Raw genomic sequence first — 18,444 nt, forward strand, 5'->3', positions numbered from 1 at the left:
GAAAGGTAACACTTTATTGGGGACCAGCCCCATGTGGTGGGGGCATCATTCACATGCTAGCTTCCCATCGAAGCTGGACAGGCAGATGGCAAAGGCCTGGAGGGGACAAAGGGGGAATCGAAAATCCATGGTGAATGTGTCCGGGGCCATACGACCAAACTGCAGCACCAGGTACTCAGCTGGAGGAGAGGAGAGGCAGCTGCAGAGACCCACGGCCCCATTCCCAGAAGAGGGACTACAACACCCAGCAGGCACCTGAGCTTCAACAGATCTGGGCAGAGGAGGCCCAAAAGCAGGCTCTGCCCCAAGGTCTGTTGGGAAATGTAGCCCAGTACCCATCCCAGCCCAAGGTCTGCTGCAGGGGTGAAGTCGGGGAAAGAGAGGCAGCGTCCAAGGGACCCCAGCTGGGAGCTGTGCTCCTGGGCCCATCCCTGGTGGGGAATGATATCCTGGCTCTTTTCCTGTCAGAGGGAATTCTGCTGCCCGTTTCAGTGCTAGCTCTCTCTCCAGGTCCACACCTGGGAATGCTCTGTCTCCTCATTCCTCTCTTGGGTCCTTTCTAGTCCCAGACAAGCCCCCACCTTCTGCAAGAAGCCTTTCCTGGTCCCCTAGTGATGCTAGTGTCTTCTCTGCTGCTTATCTCCAGTTTATCCTGTCTACACTTTCTTTGTACACAGTTGCTTGTATGTAGTTTCCTGCTTTGGACAGGAGCTCATTGAGAGTGGGGACTGATGGTCTTAGATGCCTACTCATTGCTAGTTGACTGGCTGATGTGGGGCTCTATGTTCACCTGAGGAGCTGCTGGGATGTGGGGTCCTGGTTCCCTTCCCACCCTGCTCTTCCCCCTGGGGCCCATCCTCAGGGGCTCACAGTCATCAGGGTGCACAATCTGAAAGTTTTTGACAGAGGCCCTTGTGACCCGCCCATTGAAGTCGAGGACATAGGCTCCACTCTGGCGGCTCCAGGATGGGGCCTTGTTCTGTAGAAGGATCAGGCCTTGATTGGCCCCTCTCTGTAGACGGCTCAGAAGGGATTCCTGCTCCTAGGAAAAGACAAGGACCCAGTCACAGACCTGTTTTGGGGACCTCAGTGGCCCGCATACTCGCTGCTGTGTCCCCAGTGTTCAGTCTTGCTCTCAGAGTCCACATCTCCCATGTCCAGCAGCTTCAACAATGGGCCCCAATGCCTCAGTGTTTAGCCTCACTTTCAGGGACTTAGGAATTTCCTCCACCTCCCACCTCCCCCTCCAGTCTCATTCACATTTTGTGGCTGGACTTTGAGCCTTTGGTTCTGGGGATCAATGCTGGGGATGATGACTGTCATTTTTCGGGGTCCCTGGAATCCCAGCACATTGGTCTCCTGCAAGAAAGGCCCAGGCTTTGTCCATCACCATTTCTACCCCTCTTTTTCCCAGCCCCTCCCTTTATAAATCAGCCCTCACATAACACACGGCCCCCAACTCTTCTCGGATCCGGGTGGGCTCTGGAGTGAATGTTGTATGTTCCGGGTTCACCCCGTTGTTGAAAATGGTGAATTTAGTGCCCAGGACATTAGACCTGTCAGTAGGACAAGATCTCTGAGAGTCTGGGCAACATTGTGAGAACCTCATAGATCCCTTCTGCCCTCTGGCACCTCTATATGCTCAGGTATCCTTTTGCTCCAACCCCCACCCCCTTAGAGATCCAAGGATCCTTTCCCTCCAGCCCCTCTGGGTTCTCAGGTTTCCATGCTCCAGCCTCTGACCCACCTGACTTTGCCCACAAAGTTGTCCCCATCTCGAGACAGGTCAGTGGGATCCAGGGAAATGAGGTAGTTGGAAGTCTTGCTCCTCTTCCTCTTGCGCCCAGCCAGGAGAAAACGCTACGCATAGGGTGTGGGGTGGAGGTCCTCAGTTAAATACTTTAGAGTCTCCCTGCCACCCTCCACATCCTTGCCCCTTGACTTTTGAGGACTTGCAATGGGGAGGGGGGGCTGGGCTGGGATCAGGAGGTGAGGAGCAGCACAGGTCAGCCTCAAAGGCCCTTAAGTCCTAAAGGGCACAGGGGGAAAACCTAGGGTATATGAGGGAAAGCGTAGCTTCTGAGGAGGTTCCCCAAATAGGGGGAGCCTGGTATTTTGGATCACAACGATAGGAATTCCAGGGTAAGGGCACTGGCTTGGACTCCTAGGGCTTGGGGAACTGGTGTCCTTCCCCTATGGGGTTGGAGCCTGAGAAGTCACTCTTGGGAATGGGGACAAGGGACTCCAAGGTTCAGAGCGCAGGTCAGCCGGGACGCACCCTGTTGCCGTTGGGTGACTCCAAGTAGAGGTAGTAGAAAGGGAAGATGCCCCGCTTGTCTCGACTGATTCTGCACTGCATCGTCCAGCCGCGAGGAGCTGGTCGCAGTACGTAGGCTTCCATGTCCTCCCCTGGCGTTGGGCCAGGGGCACGAAGGAAGGAGTGTTGCGTTTTCTCCACGTCCTCTAACCCCTCCCCAGCCTTGATGTTTTCTGAAGACTCCAGGGCCAAGGTCGCCACCTCTGCCTCTACGTCATCTTCCTCTTCCCCTTCATCCTGTGCAGTGGCCCAGGTGTGAGTCTGGCCTCATTGGCTACAGGGGAGGCTCGCCCAGGTGGACCGCCCTCCCATTGGCTGCTGGGGATTAGCCACTCTTCCTTTACTACTGCGGAGTCCTAGACTGGATACATGCTCTCCCCCTGTGTCTTTACAGATGTAACAGGTAAGGGACATGATGCTCAAAGACGTGCGTTATTTCCCTGACATAACAGTGCCAGAACAGGGTGTCTTCCTTCAGCGTGGAATTCATTCCCCCTCCTCGCCCTAGCCTCCCCTTGCTCTTTGGTCCCCAGCAATGCCACTCAGGCGCTGGCAGCGGCTAGGAGCTCTGCATTCCCTCCACTTTCCGAGACACACACACTGTGGCCCCACCTCCTTCAAACTAGAGCTCTGCATCCTGATTCAGGCCGGCTTGCAAACCACGCTGTAATAAGCGCTCCTTAAGGGCCAGGCCAGCCCCACCGAGCAGATTTCGAGCTCTGATTAGTCCTTTCATCCACCAACCCCTCTTCAGCTCTGAGCTAACCTTGCTGGACATTGAGTCACCGTGGTCTTGGCCCCACTCCGAGCCACATTCTAGTGCCGTGTCCAAAGCATCACAGCTCGTGCTGTCCTCATCGTCCGCCTGTGACGCCTCCTCTTCCTCTGGGGGAAACAGAGGCAGAGGCAGTGACGGTCCTAGCAGGTGGAAAGAGCACGGGGCCTGGGACCTCTGGCAGTCCTGGGGGCTCTGGGCTAGGGCATTCCAACTCCCAGGTCCAGGATGGGTAGGCGTGAGACCTCTTAGGCTACTTAAGTACTTAGGTACTCCTGGTCCAAAGCAGGTCCCGAGGACCTGATTGCTGGAGGGCAGGAACCTCAGCATCCACTGAGGTGGGTGCTGAAATTCCCGCGGCCGGAATTCTGGGGGCTCAGCATTTCTACAAGTTTCTATAGGGGGCTGACAAACTAGAAATGCTATGTCTCTGGAGACCTGGGTCTCTGCGGGAAGCGTGGGGACCCAAAACCGTGGGCCCTTAAGAGCACGGGTGGTGGAATGATGGGGGGCTGGGCGCGGCTGCTTATTTTCCAGCTTACCTGGTCCACTAGGACTGTTCTTGTCCCCCAGATCCATCTGGTCCCCTTGGCTATCGCCAAGGCTAGGCTCTCCAAGTTCCTCCTCAGCGGTCTGGTACTCTGCAGGGCTTTCTAGATCTGCAAGGTGAGAGAGACAGAGGGAGAGAGAGAGAGAGACAGACAGACAGACAGAGACAGACAGAGAGAGGAAGAGACAGAGACAGAGAGAGACAGAGACAGAGACACACATAGAGACAGGGACACCGAGAGACAGAGAGATAGAGAGAGACAGGGAGAGAGAGAAAGAGAGAGAGAGTTCATGTTGGGCCAGAGTGGGGAGGAGACCGTATTCTTCTTTGAGAAGGAGCCAATTCTGAACCCCCCCCCCGCCTTCCTCACCTTCCAGCATCTCCTTGGGTGTCCCCGGCATCTCTTCCTCGGTTTTGTGTACTGGGGTCTGCGAGGGGCTGGGCTTCTGCACAGTGTCCACTCTCCCTGAGGAGGTGGCAGTGACGTGTAACGGGTAATGGTGGCACCTGTCCCAACCCCGCGTCCCGGCTTATGCCGACTTTCGGCCGGCCCCCCGCCCCGGGAACGCTCCTTTCACCTGACCGCTGTCGAGCCGCCCATCCCCGGCGTCGGGTTCCAAGCAGCTCTTTGCTGGGAGACTGGGAGACAGGGGCGTCCTCCACCGCGACCTCTTCCAGTTCTGTGTCTGAGCTATCTGTGGAAACAGAGTGAGAGCTGAGGGTAAGCCCTTTGGGATGACCGGATCTCTGGCTGACGGGGGCCACGGGAGGGGGAGACCTAGATCCTGAGGGAAAAAAAGGCTGGGACACGGTCATCTGGGCCCCGAGAAGCAGCGCTGCAGCCGGGAGACAGGACCAGCTGGGCTCCCCAGGGGGAGACGACTGGGGGAGTCAGAAAGGACTGAGAGGGGGCGAAGGAGCCCTCCTCCCAGGAGTCAGCGGCAGGAGGCGAGGTCTCGAGGGCAGGGTTTACCAGCCCCTCCTAAGGTCTGTCGAGGGATGCGTTCGCTGCCACAGTCCCCTCCACAGTTAACGCTGCCCAGAATGCTGTGCGCGCCAGCTCGCAGGTGCGCCTCTGGCACGTTCTCCAGGAGAAAGGGGTTCCCGGGACCTAGAGGACGACGGCAGGTCTGCCACAGGCCACAGGCCGAATCGCCACGCCCAGCAGGCCGCCCCCAAGTCTCCCGGAGCTAGCCCTCACCGCTCTCCCCGGGGCCGCGTTCCTCTCGCCGCCGGGGCCGCCTGGGTCGCAGGGAAGCGTCGGGATTGGCCTGGACCATCAGTGGCTCCTGGCGCTTGCGTCTCTGCTTCTTCTCAAACAGGCGCCGCTGAGGAAGGCCCTCAGAGCGCTTAGAGATCCTCTAGCCCCAAGGCTCCCACCCTGTCCGTTCCGTTTCACAGAGGGGAAGACTGAGGCCCAGAGAGGCATAGTGGCCACGCTGAGGTCACACATCAGGCTGGGGCTCAGCTTTGTGGGGAACAGGGAACAGGGATAAGCAGAGGGGCCCCAGTACCTGCTGCTCCAGCTTCTGCTGCCTCACAGCTGCCAGCTCGTCTCCCAGACACCTGAGGAGAGAGATACTGAAGCTGGTTCTGGACGAAGGTGACCTTTGCCTTCTGGGGGCCAGAAGTCCCCCTACCCTAGGGATCTAGGTATCCCCTCCCCTAGGTTGTCTTTCTCTAGCCTACTCCCAAGTTTCCTGCACCCCTAAGGATGTACAGGGTCTCCAGACTCCACCCTATCACCACCCCACCCCCAGAAGAAAAAGGCAAAACTCACGAATCCTTCCTCCACAGGTCACTGTCCTGAGACATCCTAATGATACAGGGATCAGGCCTCAGGATTTAGGCTCCCTGTTCTTGGGTTTTAGCCTCCCTCAGAGACCCAGGAATGTGGCCCTCCAGTCTCAACTTCCCTCAGAACCCAAAAGCATGACCCTGATGTCTCAACCCCCTTCAGGACCCAGGAGTGTGGCATCAGACCCTATCAGACATCAAGGAGCCAGGGCCTCTGCCTCTTCTAGGAGGTCCCTGAAGTGACTTCCACTTTGCTTTCTTCCTGCCCTCAGTTGATGTCCTGGCTAGTGTATTTCTAATTTGGCTATGATTAGGGATTGAGGACAGAAAAGTACTGCCTTCTCCCTCTTCAGCTTGATGGGAAAACCTTGACTTTTTAGCCTCTAGACCTGCACCAGCTTCACAGCCTTGGCCCCTTCCTCCACCCCACTCGTACAGTCCCTCACTCTTTCACCCCCTTTCTCTCTTCCTCTATTTCTCCCTTAGCCAATATGCCTTCCACTTCTGCACAATAGCAGCTTTTTCTCCTGATCTGGAAGGGAAACAGATGCTCCATGATACGTGATAGACTGGGAAACTATTCCGGGGGGGGGGGAACTAATAGTTCCCTACATGAACTGGAGCTCTATGGTTGTGATTTCTGAAGGCTAACAACTCTGCCCCAAACGTTTGAGTTCCTAAAGGTGTTATGGCATATGGGCCATGACAGCTGAATGGAAGAAGGGACTGGGGGCCTCAGACTCCTTGATCCCTAAAATGCCAGAATGCCTCTGTGCTTGGGAAAGAGAGTTCCACTGAGTGTGAGGACTGGGAGGAGATAAATTTCAGGGTCCCTCAAAGAAAGGGACATGCTATCTGGTCAGTTTCTCAGCTGTCCTTTCTGCCCTATACCTGGTTTCCTCTGTTTCCCAAGGCTGGGCAGGTCCCTGGGTGGAGGGGTAGGTGCTAGCTAGCTTTCCTGATGCTCTGAGCCCGGGTGGGGGGGATTCCCCCCTCCCAGTACTAGCCTGCTCCCCCACCCCTCGACCTAAGCCTCCTCCTCTTGGCCCCCTCTACCGGGCTCCCTGGTGGCCATTGAACCCCCTCCATTATCCGTTGCCTAGCAACTGGCTGAACGTTTCAGCTTGCAATTGGTCCTTGTAGGTTCCTTAAAAGGCCCTAATCTCTACCTTGCAGCCCCCTTGGGAACGTAAAACCAAAAGTACTACAACTCCCAGGAAGACTGGAGGCGGAACAACACGTGGAAGAGCGAGTAACCCCGTCGCGCACCCTTACGGGAGTTGTAGTTTCATGGACATCTCCAAGTCTTTTACCTGCTTTCCCGCAAATAAGGAAACTGGGGAGGGGCTGAAACTGGGACCTCGGGAGAAGGCAGGCTCTCTTCCTGATGGCTGGAGCCTGCCCACGTGACGCCGCCACATGGGCCACATTGGCCATTTCTATTGGCTACTTTGGAGGCGAGGGCGGGACGAATTGAAAGTCTGGGAGCCTACGAAGAAGCTAGAGGCTGACCTTTGGTGCCATCCAGGCTCAGAAACAGCCTAACCTGCTACGGGTTTCGGAAGTGCTGAGAACCTCCCCCATCTCCACCCCCCTCGGCTCGTGCAGAGAGAGACGTAAGCATCTTGGGGGCAGGGGCGCCGAGGTCGTTGTGGAGGGAGGGGAGGAGGAGAGCGAGGGAGGCCGAGGCGTTCCATTGGCGTTTTCCTAGGCGGTGTGCGGGTGGGACAGAACTACATCTCCCAGCAACGTTCGGGGCGCTGTGGCTGGGCCACGCTGCGGCTCTCCCCCGAGCCCTCGTGGGACTTGTAGTTCTTGCACTTCCCACAACTTTGGGGCAAGTGGAGCCAGGAGATGCTGTGGCCTAAGCCATGGGAAAGGAGGAGAGTTTTGGACCCCAGGCCAGCCTCCCCTGACTCTGCCCACTTGTCTCGGGCAGCTCTCAGCATGCTCCTCCGGGGGTTGCTGGCCTCTTTGCTGCCGCTGTTGCTGATCACACCCTCTCTGCCAGCTCCTCTGGACCATCCTGAGCCTCAGAAGAATGATGTGCCGTCTTCTCCTCCAGAGTCCCCGGTAAGACATATTTGCCCCACCTCCTCCTTTCTGGAGATGGTTGGAACTACAACTCCCGAAAGCCTTTGCGAAGTCCCCAGGCCTCTTGGGTGCCTCCTTCTTGCAGAGTCTTCTGGGAGTTGAAGTCTTCAGGAGGGCGGACAAGGGATGCGTGGTCAGTGGGAAAGCCAGGAGCCAAAGCCAGGGCCAGGGTCACCATGCCCGTGGGTTCCCCAGTGGCAGGGCTGGCGAATCGCCATGGCAGGCTCTTGATCCCCTTCCTGAGGGGACCAGAGTCCAACTTGGAAAGTATGTAAATCCTTGTACCTTGACCAATCCCTACCCTTGGCCTGGCCCAAACAGCTCCTGTGCCCCAGGGCCTGTACTTTTCAGGTGACCTTTCGAGGCCAGGCTCTGTACTCTGGCCTGCGGGCTTACATCCTCCTGCCTGAAACAGCCTTTCTCCTTCTTGGAACCCCTGCCTTCTTCCAGCCCAGGCCAAGGGCCCCTTTTCCTAGAGTCCTCCCACTCCCCCTTTATATTACACAGAGTCTGCATTTCCCATAACTCTAGGCAGTCCTCTGAGGAGGAAATGTTTGGTTTTGTCCTGGTGACCCTGGTGCTGTCCACAGTGTCTGGCAAGGAGTAAAATCATCGAATGTGGGAAGAGAAAAAATGAAATGGTCGTTGCAGTTTTTGATTTGGGGGAAGGAACCCCAAGAATTGGAGGAGGGCATTGAAATGCCAAACCTGAAGGTGGATGCATATGAAGTGGACCTTGAGAGAGTGTGTGGCAGGCATGGAGTATATGATTTGTGCCAAGTCCTGGAGGTTTAGATAGACTGGAAAGCCTGGGTTTGTGAAAGAGAATGAGGGGGTGGACACAGCCTGGGAACATGCCATGAAAGATTCTGAAGCCAAACAGGGGAGTTTGTGGTTGAGTCTTGGAGCCAGTAAGCCTCCAAGTAAGGTTTCAGAGCAGAACAGGGCCTGGATCAGCCTTGGGTTTGAGGAATCTGGCCTGTCTTCCCAGGACACAGGACTCTATTACCATCGCTACTTACAAGAGGTGATTCAGGTCCTGGAGACGGATGGACATTTCCGGGAGAAACTGCAGGCTGCCAATGCGGAGGACATCAAGGTGGGGGGCAGGAACCTGCAGAGGGAAACCCCCAGGGGAATAGCCCTGACCCACTGAGTCTGGGCCAGCATCGGGGCCCCTTTATGGTCCCGTATTGCCCTCTGGGGGCCCTTTCTCCTGCTATGCCTGTCCTCTTCCAGCTGGCTGCTTGTTGGCTTCCTGTTGTGTTGACTGGGCCTTTCTGTGTCTCCTTGGGGTCCAGAGTGGGAAACTGAGTCGGGAGCTTGACTTTGTCAGTCACCATATCCGTACCAAACTGGATGAGCTCAAGCGGCAGGAGGTGTCTCGCCTTCGGATGCTGCTCAAGGCCAAGATGGATGCCGCCCAAGAGCCTGGTGAGGCCTGGACACCTGGGCGGGGGACACTTGAGTAGAGGTTCCTGCAAGCTAAGTCTGAGCATGTCCCTTTCTGCCTGGCCCCAGAGGTACAGGTTGATCACTTGAGCCTTCTGAAGCAGTTTGAACATCTGGACCCTCAGAACCAGCACACATTTGAGGCCCGAGACCTGGAGCTGCTGATCCAGACGGTGAGGCTCATCTCAGAGTTCCAGATGCTGGGGTGGGCTCAGGTTCCAGGCCTCTCATCCTCATTGGGTTTCCTGAAGCCCCAGGAGCATTTCTCCATTCTGAATAAGTTGATGAGGCAGGGCTGGAAGGCTGGAAAACAAGGCAGGCTGGTCCTCCTGCTCAGCTCAACCTGTCTGCCCTTCTGACAGGGCAGGCCAAGAAGTGGCTTGGCACTCAGACTGGACTCAGGCTGCAGATCCCAGGCAGGTGGGACTGTTGTGGGGGTGGCCAGACCCCAGGACACTTGGCTGTCAGCCTCTTTCCTCAGGCCTGAAGCCACCAAGAAGGGGGTATGAGCATGAGGTGACCACACCCTGAGAGGGGGCAAAATCCCCCTTGACCTTCAGTGATGGGTCTCTAGGCCACTCGGGACCTGGCGCAGTATGACGCAGCCCACCACGAGGAGTTCAAACGCTATGAGATGCTGAAGGAGCACGAGCGACGGCGTTATCTGGACTCCCTGGGCGAGGAGCAGCGGCTGGCAGAGGAGAAGAGGCTGGAGGAGCAGAAGAAGAGGCACCGGCAGCACCCTCGGCTCAATGTGCCAGTGAGGCCCAGGCCCCAGGGCTCAGCATGTTGGGCAGGGCCAGGGGGGAAGGCCTGCTGCTCCCAGCTCCCCCTATGCGCATCACTGGGAGGGGGCGTCTGGGCCTCAGGATTGGGCCTTTGAGTCCCTAGCCCTCACTCTCTCCTTACCCCACAGGGCAGCCAGGCCCAGCTGAAGGAGGTATGGGAGGAGACAGATGGGCTGGATCCCACGGAGTTCAACCCTAAGACCTTCTTCAGACTACATGGTGAGTTTTTGGGTAGGTCAGGGCAGATGCAGGCCCTGAAGTGCCCTAGGAGCTGCAGTAGATGAGCTCACTGGCCTAGCGCTCTGGTTCTCAGGCTACTACCACTGCCTTCCTGGGGGTGACCCAGGAACTAACCCCAGACCATGCTTACTCTGGAAAGGCTGCTTTCCCCAGTACTGAGAGGCCTCCTGGGGTCTTGTGCCTTGAGTCTACCCCAGAAGGGATCTGGACTGAGCCTTGACCCAGCCCAACTCCCCTTCACTCCTATCCCAGGACCTGAGGGCCGGGGGACCCCTGTGCCCCTAGCCCACCCCCAAATCTAGCTGCCCGCCTCCTCAGCCTCAGACCTCGCTGACACCTGCCCCCTTCCTGCCTTTCCCAGACACAAACAGCGATGGTGTTCTGGACGAGCAGGAATTGGAGGCTCTCTTTACCAAGGAGGTGCGTGTCTTTGGGGCCGGTGAGGCCTTTGGGGCCAGTGCCTAACACATTCTGTGGTGTGTAATAGGCAGGTACTAAATGCTGATGGCTTAGGTGCAGCCCCCTGAGTGTCCTCCATATCCTCACTCTTGTGCAGCTGGAGAAGGTGTATGACCCCAAGAATGAGGACGATGACATGCGGGAGATGGAGGAGGAAAGGCTGCGGATGCGTGAGCACGTGATGAAAACTGTGAGACTGGGAGCCTTGGGCAGGGGTACCCTGAAGTGCCCTCACCTCCACTCACATCTGGCCCTGCCCCTTAGGTGGACACCAACCAGGACCGCCTGGTGACGCTGGAGGAATTCCTTCTGGCTACTCAGAGAAAGGAGTTTGAAGAGGCTGCCCTAAAGGGCTGGGAGGTGATGAAAGGGGACCCAGCTCTCTTGACACTAACTCGTGGCCTTGCTAGCCCCCCTGCTCTGTGAGCCTCTGTCCCCTCTCCCTGCTGCTTGTCTTTGGCATGAGCATCGGGTCTTGGGTAGGCTCCTGGACCCCCCAACGGGGAGGGCTGGGTTTGGGGGCCCAAGGGAGGGCCTGTTCTGCTTGACTCTGCCTCCCCCCAGACACTGGAGGAGCACCCAGCTTACACCGAGGAGGAATTGCGACGCTTTGAGGCAGAATTGGCAGCCCGAGAGGCTGAGCTGGCAGCCCAGGCCCAGAGGCTGAGCCAGGAGAGCAAGGCTCTGGACCACTCCCAGGGGCTGCTGGAGGCCCAGAAGAAGGAGCTGCAGCAGGTGCCTGGGCTAGGCAGCTCTTTCCAACTCCCTTTCCAGATCCCTAGAGGTGCTCAGTGCGCCCCTGGGCCCACTCACCCCTGCCTCCTATCTCTATACCCCTCCAGGCAGTCCTTCACATGGAGAAGAGAAAGCAGCAGCCATCCCCAGACCCACCAGCTCCAGGCCCTGATGGACAGCTCCTTTTCCAGCCCCATGCAGGTATACCCAGACCCCTGGCCAGGGCCTTCCCTTCCCCCGCTCTTGGACTCCTCCTGGTGCCTGGCTGGGCATGCTGCTGCTCTGGCCCAAAGCCTGAATGGAATTTGAATTTCTGAGGTTTCTTTGGTCAACAGATGATCTGAGCCCCTGAGAGAGTGGAGGCTGGAAGCCAAGATGCATGGGTCTTTATTTTCTCTCTGCCCTTGTATTCATAGAGACAGGAGCCCAAGCAGAGCCGGCTGTGGAAAAGGAGGGTCCACCCCAAGTCCCAAATTCCCCTGTGCCAGATTCTCCGCAGAAGTGATCCCAAGGCTACCCAATAAAGACTTTCTGGGAACCACAACCACACAGTGTGTCTCTGTGCTGCAGCTTTGAGGGGGGGACAGTAGTAGTTCTGAGGGTGAGCTTGGTCCTTTGTCAAACTCTTAGTGTGCTTTTCCCTCCAGGTCCTGCCCCGGGCCCTGCCATTGTCAAATGTCAGGCCTAGAGGCCGAAGGGCTACCCGAGTCTTTCCTTACCTGTCGCAGGTCTTCGGCTGGCCAAACGGGATAAACGTATGAGAGAAGAGACTTTCCAGAGTCGAACAAGGGTTAGGCTTTATTCAGGGTCTTGGTTACATGTGCAGGGGGAATTCTTCCTGAGGAGAGAGGAATCTCCCAAGGAGGCAAAGATCTTACAGTAAGAGAATGGAAGTGGAAGTGGAAGTGGGAGAGAGGGGAGAGGGAAGAGAGAAGAGAGGAGAGAGGGAAGAGGGGCCTTCTGTCCTCTAAGGGCCCCTCAGCGCTAAGAGTGCCTTCAGGCTTTCCTGACCCTACTTAAGCTCTCGAGCTGCATAGTTTGCACCTGAATACCATGCCTGTTAGACAACAATAGGTGTGCTCAGACCCCGGGCCAATCTCCAGGGCGGGGATGCTCTCTCCCAGCACTTTTCCCACTGGAAGAGGCGGAAATGCACGAGATATCCCGGTCTCGCACCTCAATTCCCTGCTGTTCCCTGGGGGGCCTCATGAGAACTCTAAGGTTTAGAAGTCCTCACCTTTACCTGCCCGAGACTGTCCACATGGAACTGAGCTTACACCCCCAACAGTCAAATATGCCCTCGGTCTCTCTGCCTGCTTGTCTTTGTCTCTCTCTGCCTGGCTGGCTCTGCCTCTGGCTATCTTGCTCTCTCTGTCTCTCTCCCTGGCTGGCTGTCTCTGGTTACCTTGCTCTCTCTGTCTCTCTCTGACTGGCTGGTTCTCTTTCTCTTGCTGTCTCTCTCTGGTTGGCTAGCTCTCTCTGTTTCTCTAGCTGGATGGTTCTCTGTCTCTGGCTGGATGTCTCTGCCTCCCTCTGGCTGTCTCTGTCTCTCTGGCTGGCTCTTTCTCCCTCAGAAGGGAGTTACTGGCTATAGGAGGCTTCCCTACATTCTGGACATGGTTCCAGCTTAGAGGAGTCCAGAAAAGGGGACATTTTGGGACAAGGAAGGCAGGGCCTCAAGGACCAGGGGGCTTTCTGTGCTTGTGTCAGGGTGTGTCCCTGACTTATCTTTGGCTGACATCATGGCTGAAGGAGACAGCTTGGGTTTCTGCCATCTTTGGTGCTCAGCCTTGGCTCTTGACTCATCAGAGACCTTGGGAGTCTGAAGAGTGGCCTGAGCTGGATCTCCAGGGTAGGAAGGGCTTGAGGAACATTGTGTAGGAGACTGGGGAAGAGCAGCCTTAGGGCACAAAATCTTTCAAGGGCTGGAAAGCTGGGCAGGTGGAGGTGGGTTTTGAAGGTTTGGTTTGTTCTAAGGGAACCAAAGCAGAGGCTACGAGGGGAGGGTGCAAAAGGGCAAATCAGTTTTGATGGTAAAAACTTGGGGATGAGGAAAGCTTTCCCTGAATGGGAAGGACTGCCTGGGGAACTGCTGAGCTCCCTGTACCTTGAGCCCCTGAGACAGGTTCTGCCCAGCTATTGTTCCCAGAGCTTGTCAGGGGACATAGGACCCATCTATTCTGTGGCCTCAAAGGTCCTGTTCTACAAGCACTTCAAGTCAACAAGCATTGAACACCTACTATGTGCCAGGCAGCAGGGTGGTATTGGCCTGGGTGAGCTGAAGGGTAGAGGAATGTCCTGGGAGCACCAGGACGCCTGGCCCAGAGTCAGGGAGGTCAAGGAGTCTGATTTGTACATTGTAGGGCCTTGGAAGTGAAAGGTGACAGAGAATATGTGCAGGGGAGCATTGGGGATCCCAACATTCCTGATGAATGGAGGAGGTTTTGGGGAAAAGGGACTGAGCACCCTTCAGACAGGACTACAGGCCCTTCTGGGGCCTCCACATCCATGGAGTGGGACACATTGTGCAGGCAGGTTGGAGCTGGAAGCCCAGGGTGGAAGACTTTGGGAGTCTTCCACAGGAAGATGATGGGGTCACCTCCACTTCTCTCCCCTTGGAAAGATGGTCTGGAGGGAAGAGGCCCAGGTAAAGGGCCTGGGGGATGGCTGTGGAGAGGGTGTCAGGAGAAGAGTCCCTTCAGCAGTGAGACACCAGGAGCTGAAACAAGGAAGGGGAAGGGGAGGAGAGGAGGCCTGCCTGGGAAGGAGCCCCAGGAGGAGGGAGGAGAACCAAGGACTTGTGAGCCAAGGCTTTCAGAGCTGGAAAGATGTCCAGAAAGTCTGGAGACAAAGAAGGATCTCATTGGATTGGACTCTATCCACCTTTGCTTCTGCTGAAGTTTTTTGGAAGGTAGGCTGGGGTGGCTGAAGGAAGTCAGAAGTGAAGAGCCAGCGTGGAAACTGTGAATGGGAGACAAGGAGGAAAGAGAGAGAAGCAGGGAGAAGAGCCCTGCCAGTGTCAGGTGAGGGTGGGCTTCCTCCTCTGGGCACTCAGGATGTGCGAAGCTCACCAGAGTTCCCTCCCTCTAAGTGCCTGGCAACTTCTCTGGGTTTCTGAGTGTCTTTTTTAAAAATAATTTTTAGTTTTCAACATTCACTAATATAAGATTTTGAGTTTTATATTTCCCCCCCTTGCAATCTGATATAGGCTCTGCTTATACATTCATATTAAAATCATGACATGAGTCATGACGTAAAGAAGAATTAGGACTAATGGAAAGAACCACAAGAAAGAAGGAGAAAAAAACCAGCAAAAGAAAAAGAGAGCAAATCGGCTGCTTCCATCTGCATTCGGACTCCAAAGTTCTTTCTCTGGTAGTGGGCAGGATTTTCCATCTTGAGTCTTTGATCCTGGAATGCTGAGAAGGGCTAAGCCTGTCAAAGTCAGTCATTGCCCACAGCGGCTGTTACTATGTATCTCCTGGTTCTGCTTATTTTGCTCACCATCAGTTCATATAAGTCTTTTCAGGTTTTTCTGACGTCCTCCTGCTCCTCATTTCTTCTAGCACAATAGTATTCCATTACATTCACGTACCGCGCCTCGTTCAGCCATTCCGCAATGGATGAGCATTCCCTCAATTTCTAGTTCTTTGCCAACACGCACATAAAAAAAGCTGATATAAGTATTTTTGTACATGTGGGACGTCTCCCCCGTTTTACGATCTCTGGGGTACAGCCCTAGGAGAGATATCGCATGCTCATTTTTTACAGCCCTGTGGGCACAGTTCCGAACTGCTCTCCAGAATGGTTGGACCTGCTCACAGCTCCACCAGCCATGAAGTAGTGTTCCAGCTCTCCCACGTCCTCCCCAACATGGATCCTTTTCTATTTCTGTCACGTTAGTCGATCTGATAGGAGTGCCGTGGTTCCTCAGGGTTGTTCCGATTTGCGTCTGAGCGACTTGGACCCTTGTCTAATCTCTTTGAGCCGCGGGAGTCTTTCTGGCTCCGTTTGGGCCAAAGGCTGGTGCAGGTGAGGACGGACCTGGGTTCTTTGGGGAGGGGGGAGGGGGATTCCAAAGGCAGCCGATGAGCAGCCGCCAAGAGGCAGGGCTGGATGGCCTGCTGAGCAGGAGTCCAGAAGCCGCGGGGACCCGCAGAGATGGAGGGAGTTCTCCGCTGGGGGCTGGGGTGGGCCGGCCGCATCTCCCACGACTTCGCCACCGCCCTGAGGAGCCTGCCCCGCCCCGAGCGGCAGGTCCGGCCGGCCGCCGAGGCCAGAGGGGACGCCGGGCTTCCAGGGGAGGCCGGAGCAGGGGAATCCTAGGTCCCCACGGGGAGGGCTGAGGAGGCTGGGACTGGGTGGGGAGCGGGCTGGGCTCGGAGGGAGGCTGGGGTCGGGGACTCCTGGGCCCTTGGGAACCAGAGGTGGAGCAGGGGAGGGGGCTCTGGGGTCACCGAGAGGTAGGGCGCCGGGAGAGGGGAGCGGGCTGGGCTCCGGGGTCCAGGTCGCTGGGGTGGCCAGCACCCCTGGGGAGCGCCGCTGGGCCCGAGCGGGCTCTGCACCGGGTCTCTGGCCTTAGACGGTAGCCGTGGCCGCCAGACACCCGGCCGGGGCCCAGGACTTCGCCAGAAGGCACGAGATCCCCAGGTCCTACGGCTCCTACGAGGACATGGCGAAGGACCCGGATGTGGGTGAGACCTGAACCTGGGGACGGGTAGGGACCGAGCGAGGGAGAGCGGCGGAGGATGGCCCAGGGGGCGGAGACCTGGCGGGAGGGAGGCTCAGGGGCGGGGCCTGTGCTGAAGGGCGGCCCGTCCTTCCCTGGGGGCGGAGCCTCAGTTGGCCCCGCCCCCAGGCTAGGTCCGCCCGCAGCCGCGGCACGTGGGCGCTGTGCTGCCGAGCCTGGCTGCGGGCAAGCCGGTCCCGGGTGAGAAGAAGCCTCTCGGGGTCACGGCCGCCCGGGTCCGCGAGATGGTGGCGGCCTTCCTGATGGAGGTGAGAGCGCCCCCCGGTGGCGGAGGTCCGGAACGACATGGCTTTGGAGCGCTGCGGGGGCCCGAGGGGGCGCTTTCCCGGGTCCTAGGCCCCGGCCGGCCCTGGCCTCCACCCGGCTCGCCCTGCAGGCCATGTGGACGCGGTTCTTCCCCGCCACCGAGGCGCTGCGGGCTCTGCTGTGCCAGGGCACCCTGAGGGAGGTGCGCCTGGTGTACGCGCCCTTTGGCAGCGACGGTGCCCACCTGGATCGCTCCTCGGACGGACTGGGCGCAGGCGGGGGGCGGGCTGCTGGACCTGGGCATCTACTGCGTCCAGTTCCTGTCCATGGTGGCGGGGGGCCAGCGGCCTGAACGGATCCACGCCGTGGGGCTGCTCCATGAGGAGGGTAGGGGAGAATTGGGGGGGGCTTCCCCAACGCCTGCCTTCGCTACTGACCGCTGGTGTGTCCCGCTGGGCGTGGACGACACAGTGACGGTCATCCTGCGGTACCCTGGTGGGCTCTGAGCTGTCCAACTCATTGTGGGTGTTTGGAACCAAGGGCAAGGCGGAGGTGAGAGGACCCTGGCCCGAGGGTCACCCAGGCCTGGCACACGTGGGGCAAGGTGCACGGGTGACCCTTTGCCCGTGGCCCCTCTCTCCTCCCAGATCCCTCCCACCATGTGGTCCCCCCCGGAGCTGGTAGTGAACGGGGTGAGCAGCAAGTTCCCTCTGCCCAAGGTGGCAGATTCCGAGGCGTTCAATCTTGTCGATTCCATCGATCTGGTGTACGAGGCCCAGCACGTGCGACAGTGTCTGTGCAGGCAGAGCTCGGGAAGCCCCTGGGAGGGCAAGGGCAGGGGCCTCCTCCTCCTGGAGCCTGCTGGGAGAGCCAGGCTTGCCCTGCTCATGATCCTTCATTCCCCAGGCCTGAAGGAGAGGCCTGTCATGCCCCTGGCAGAGAGTGAGCTCTTGGCAGATATGCTGGAGGAAGTAAGGAGGCAGATGGGGCTCAGGTTCCTCCAGGACAGAAAGTAAGCTTCCAAACTGGCCCCTTGAAGAACCCATGTTCCCGCTCTTCAGCATGGCCCTGGAAGCTGTCCTGCTCTGGCCCTGAGTCTTGACCCTGCCCCCATCTTTGCCATGATCTATCCCTGCCCTTCTAAGCCTCTGGAGAGAATCTCACTCCACTGGGTCTCATCATAGAGTCTCCCTCCACTTTACACAGGGGCAAATTGATTCCCAGAGAAAAGGAGAGTGATCCTCCAGCTTCAAGGTTCTTGGACTAATGCATTTTACAACAGAATGGGGGCGGCTCAGGAAGGCGCCCAGAGTTTGAGTCTCTGCTCTGCCACTTCTGCGTTTAGCAGTTCCTTCCCCTCCCCACCTTTCTGGGGAGTTTCTTCATCTGTTTCTTCCTCTGTAAGGTGAAAGAATTGCTGTGGCTGTGACTAGAATTCCTAACTAAAGGAAAGAGAAAGGCAGGGGATTGCTGGAGGCAGCTCTGGCACTTTGGAAATCTGGAAATGCTAGAAATCAGGGCTTGTTTTACTGTGTGCTTGATGACTGTAGACTCAGTCAAGTGATGAAGAGAATATTATTAATGCAGATCAAACATTAAACTGTTGTATGTCTTTTTTTTCCCCTGGAGAACCTTCTGTTCAATGTTTATCGCAGATCGTGGTGATCACAGAAGATAAAATTGTCAGTATACATTACATTGAATTGAAAAGTTTGAATGAACAGCCTCCATGTAGTTAAGAGAAAGAAAAGAAACAGTAAAGTGGGGGAGGAGGGAAATCTGCCTCAGGTATCTCTAAGAAAAGCAGACCACCAGGATACATAAAGAGTTGAGTCTTTTCATGTATGAGTTGGGCTAGATGGTTGGTTGGCTGAGGTTGTTTCCTGATTCTGTGACTGATACAAACAAATACAGGAGAACAAGAGCCATTCCCCAGAATATTAAGTAGACAGAGAATACAAACAGGAAGTTTTCCAAATAAATCCAAGCTATCAGCAACCCATGGTCCAAATTGGTGATATCAAGAAATAGAAATGAAGGCAACTCTTAATATTTCACCTCAAACCCATCAGGTTGGCAAAGATGACAGCGAAAACGGTAATAATTGAAGTGTCTTTGAGAAGACAGGCACATTAATGCATTGTTGTTGGTGTGCTGAACTGATTTAACCATTCTGGAAAACATTTTGGAATTCTAATAAGATCATTCATCAGTACCTACCTTTTGACCAGTGATAATAAG

The 18,444-nt window shown here is 56.6% G+C and overlaps 2 protein-coding genes and 1 pseudogene across 7 annotated transcripts; 2 read left to right on the forward strand and 1 right to left on the reverse strand.

Moving 5' to 3' along the window:
• LOC140503389 (tubby-related protein 2-like) lies at positions 1-6,832 on the reverse strand. 3 transcript variants are annotated; one of them, XM_072607330.1, is made up of 15 exons: positions 6,753-6,832; positions 5,423-5,458; positions 5,157-5,208; positions 4,844-4,970; positions 4,616-4,753; positions 4,221-4,337; positions 4,013-4,108; positions 3,635-3,751; positions 3,084-3,235; positions 2,279-2,554; positions 1,748-1,860; positions 1,442-1,556; positions 1,261-1,359; positions 871-1,042; positions 1-179 (listed from the first exon to the last, which is right to left on the reverse strand). In XM_072607330.1, exons 2-15 carry the CDS (start codon positions 5,455-5,457, stop codon positions 46-48), a joined length of 1,743 nt encoding a protein of 580 aa, XP_072463431.1. In that variant the 5' UTR covers position 5,458; positions 6,753-6,832; the 3' UTR covers positions 1-45. The 3 variants fall into 3 exon arrangements, with proteins under 3 accessions (XP_072463431.1, XP_072463430.1, XP_072463429.1); XM_072607329.1 differs by lacking the exon at positions 6,753-6,832 and adding an exon at positions 6,331-6,542 and having other exon boundaries at positions 3,084-3,202; XM_072607328.1 differs by lacking the exon at positions 6,753-6,832 and adding an exon at positions 6,331-6,542.
• A 47-nt stretch (positions 6,833-6,879) lies between these two features.
• On the forward strand, positions 6,880-11,751 carry NUCB1 (nucleobindin 1). Of its 4 annotated transcripts, XM_072607332.1 has the most exons (14): positions 6,910-7,055; positions 7,379-7,512; positions 7,619-7,800; positions 8,525-8,632; positions 8,773-8,967; positions 9,055-9,158; positions 9,560-9,745; positions 9,902-9,992; positions 10,375-10,433; positions 10,570-10,662; positions 10,737-10,832; positions 11,037-11,207; positions 11,315-11,408; positions 11,624-11,751. In XM_072607332.1, exons 2-14 carry the CDS (start codon positions 7,481-7,483, stop codon positions 11,710-11,712), a joined length of 1,500 nt encoding a protein of 499 aa, XP_072463433.1. In that variant the 5' UTR covers positions 6,910-7,055; positions 7,379-7,480; the 3' UTR covers positions 11,713-11,751. The 4 variants fall into 4 exon arrangements, with proteins under 4 accessions (XP_072463434.1, XP_072463436.1, XP_072463433.1 ...); XM_072607333.1 differs by lacking the exon at positions 7,619-7,800 and having other exon boundaries at positions 6,880-7,055; positions 8,835-8,967; XM_072607334.1 differs by lacking the exon at positions 11,037-11,207.
• Positions 11,752-15,149: 3,398 nt separating this feature from the next.
• On the forward strand, positions 15,150-17,834 carry LOC140503391 (trans-1,2-dihydrobenzene-1,2-diol dehydrogenase-like; annotated as a pseudogene).
• The last annotated feature ends 610 nt before the right edge of the window (positions 17,835-18,444 follow it).

The sequence above is a fragment of the Notamacropus eugenii genome, chromosome 5, assembly GCF_028372415.1.
Source record: "Notamacropus eugenii isolate mMacEug1 chromosome 5, mMacEug1.pri_v2, whole genome shotgun sequence".
NCBI lineage: Eukaryota > Metazoa > Chordata > Mammalia > Diprotodontia > Macropodidae > Notamacropus > Notamacropus eugenii.

Coding starts and splice junctions, on each gene's coding strand:
- NUCB1 (XM_072607332.1), top strand. CDS start 7,481: ATGATGTGCCGTCTTCTCCTCCAGAGTCCCCG. Junction 8,968..9,054: donor GGATGCCGCCCAAGAGCCTG/GTGAGGCCTGGA, acceptor GCCTGGCCCCAG/AGGTACAGGTTGATCACTTG. Junction 9,746..9,901: donor ACCCTCGGCTCAATGTGCCA/GTGAGGCCCAGG, acceptor CTTACCCCACAG/GGCAGCCAGGCCCAGCTGAA.
- LOC140503389 (XM_072607330.1), bottom strand. CDS start 5,457: ATGTCTCAGGACAGTGACCTGTGGAGGAAGGATTC. Junction 4,338..4,615: donor ACAGACCTTAGGAGGGGCTG/GTAAACCCTGCC, acceptor CTGTTTCCACAG/ATAGCTCAGACACAGAACTG. Junction 180..870: donor GATTGTGCACCCTGATGACT/GTGAGCCCCTGA, acceptor CCTCTCCTCCAG/CTGAGTACCTGGTGCTGCAG.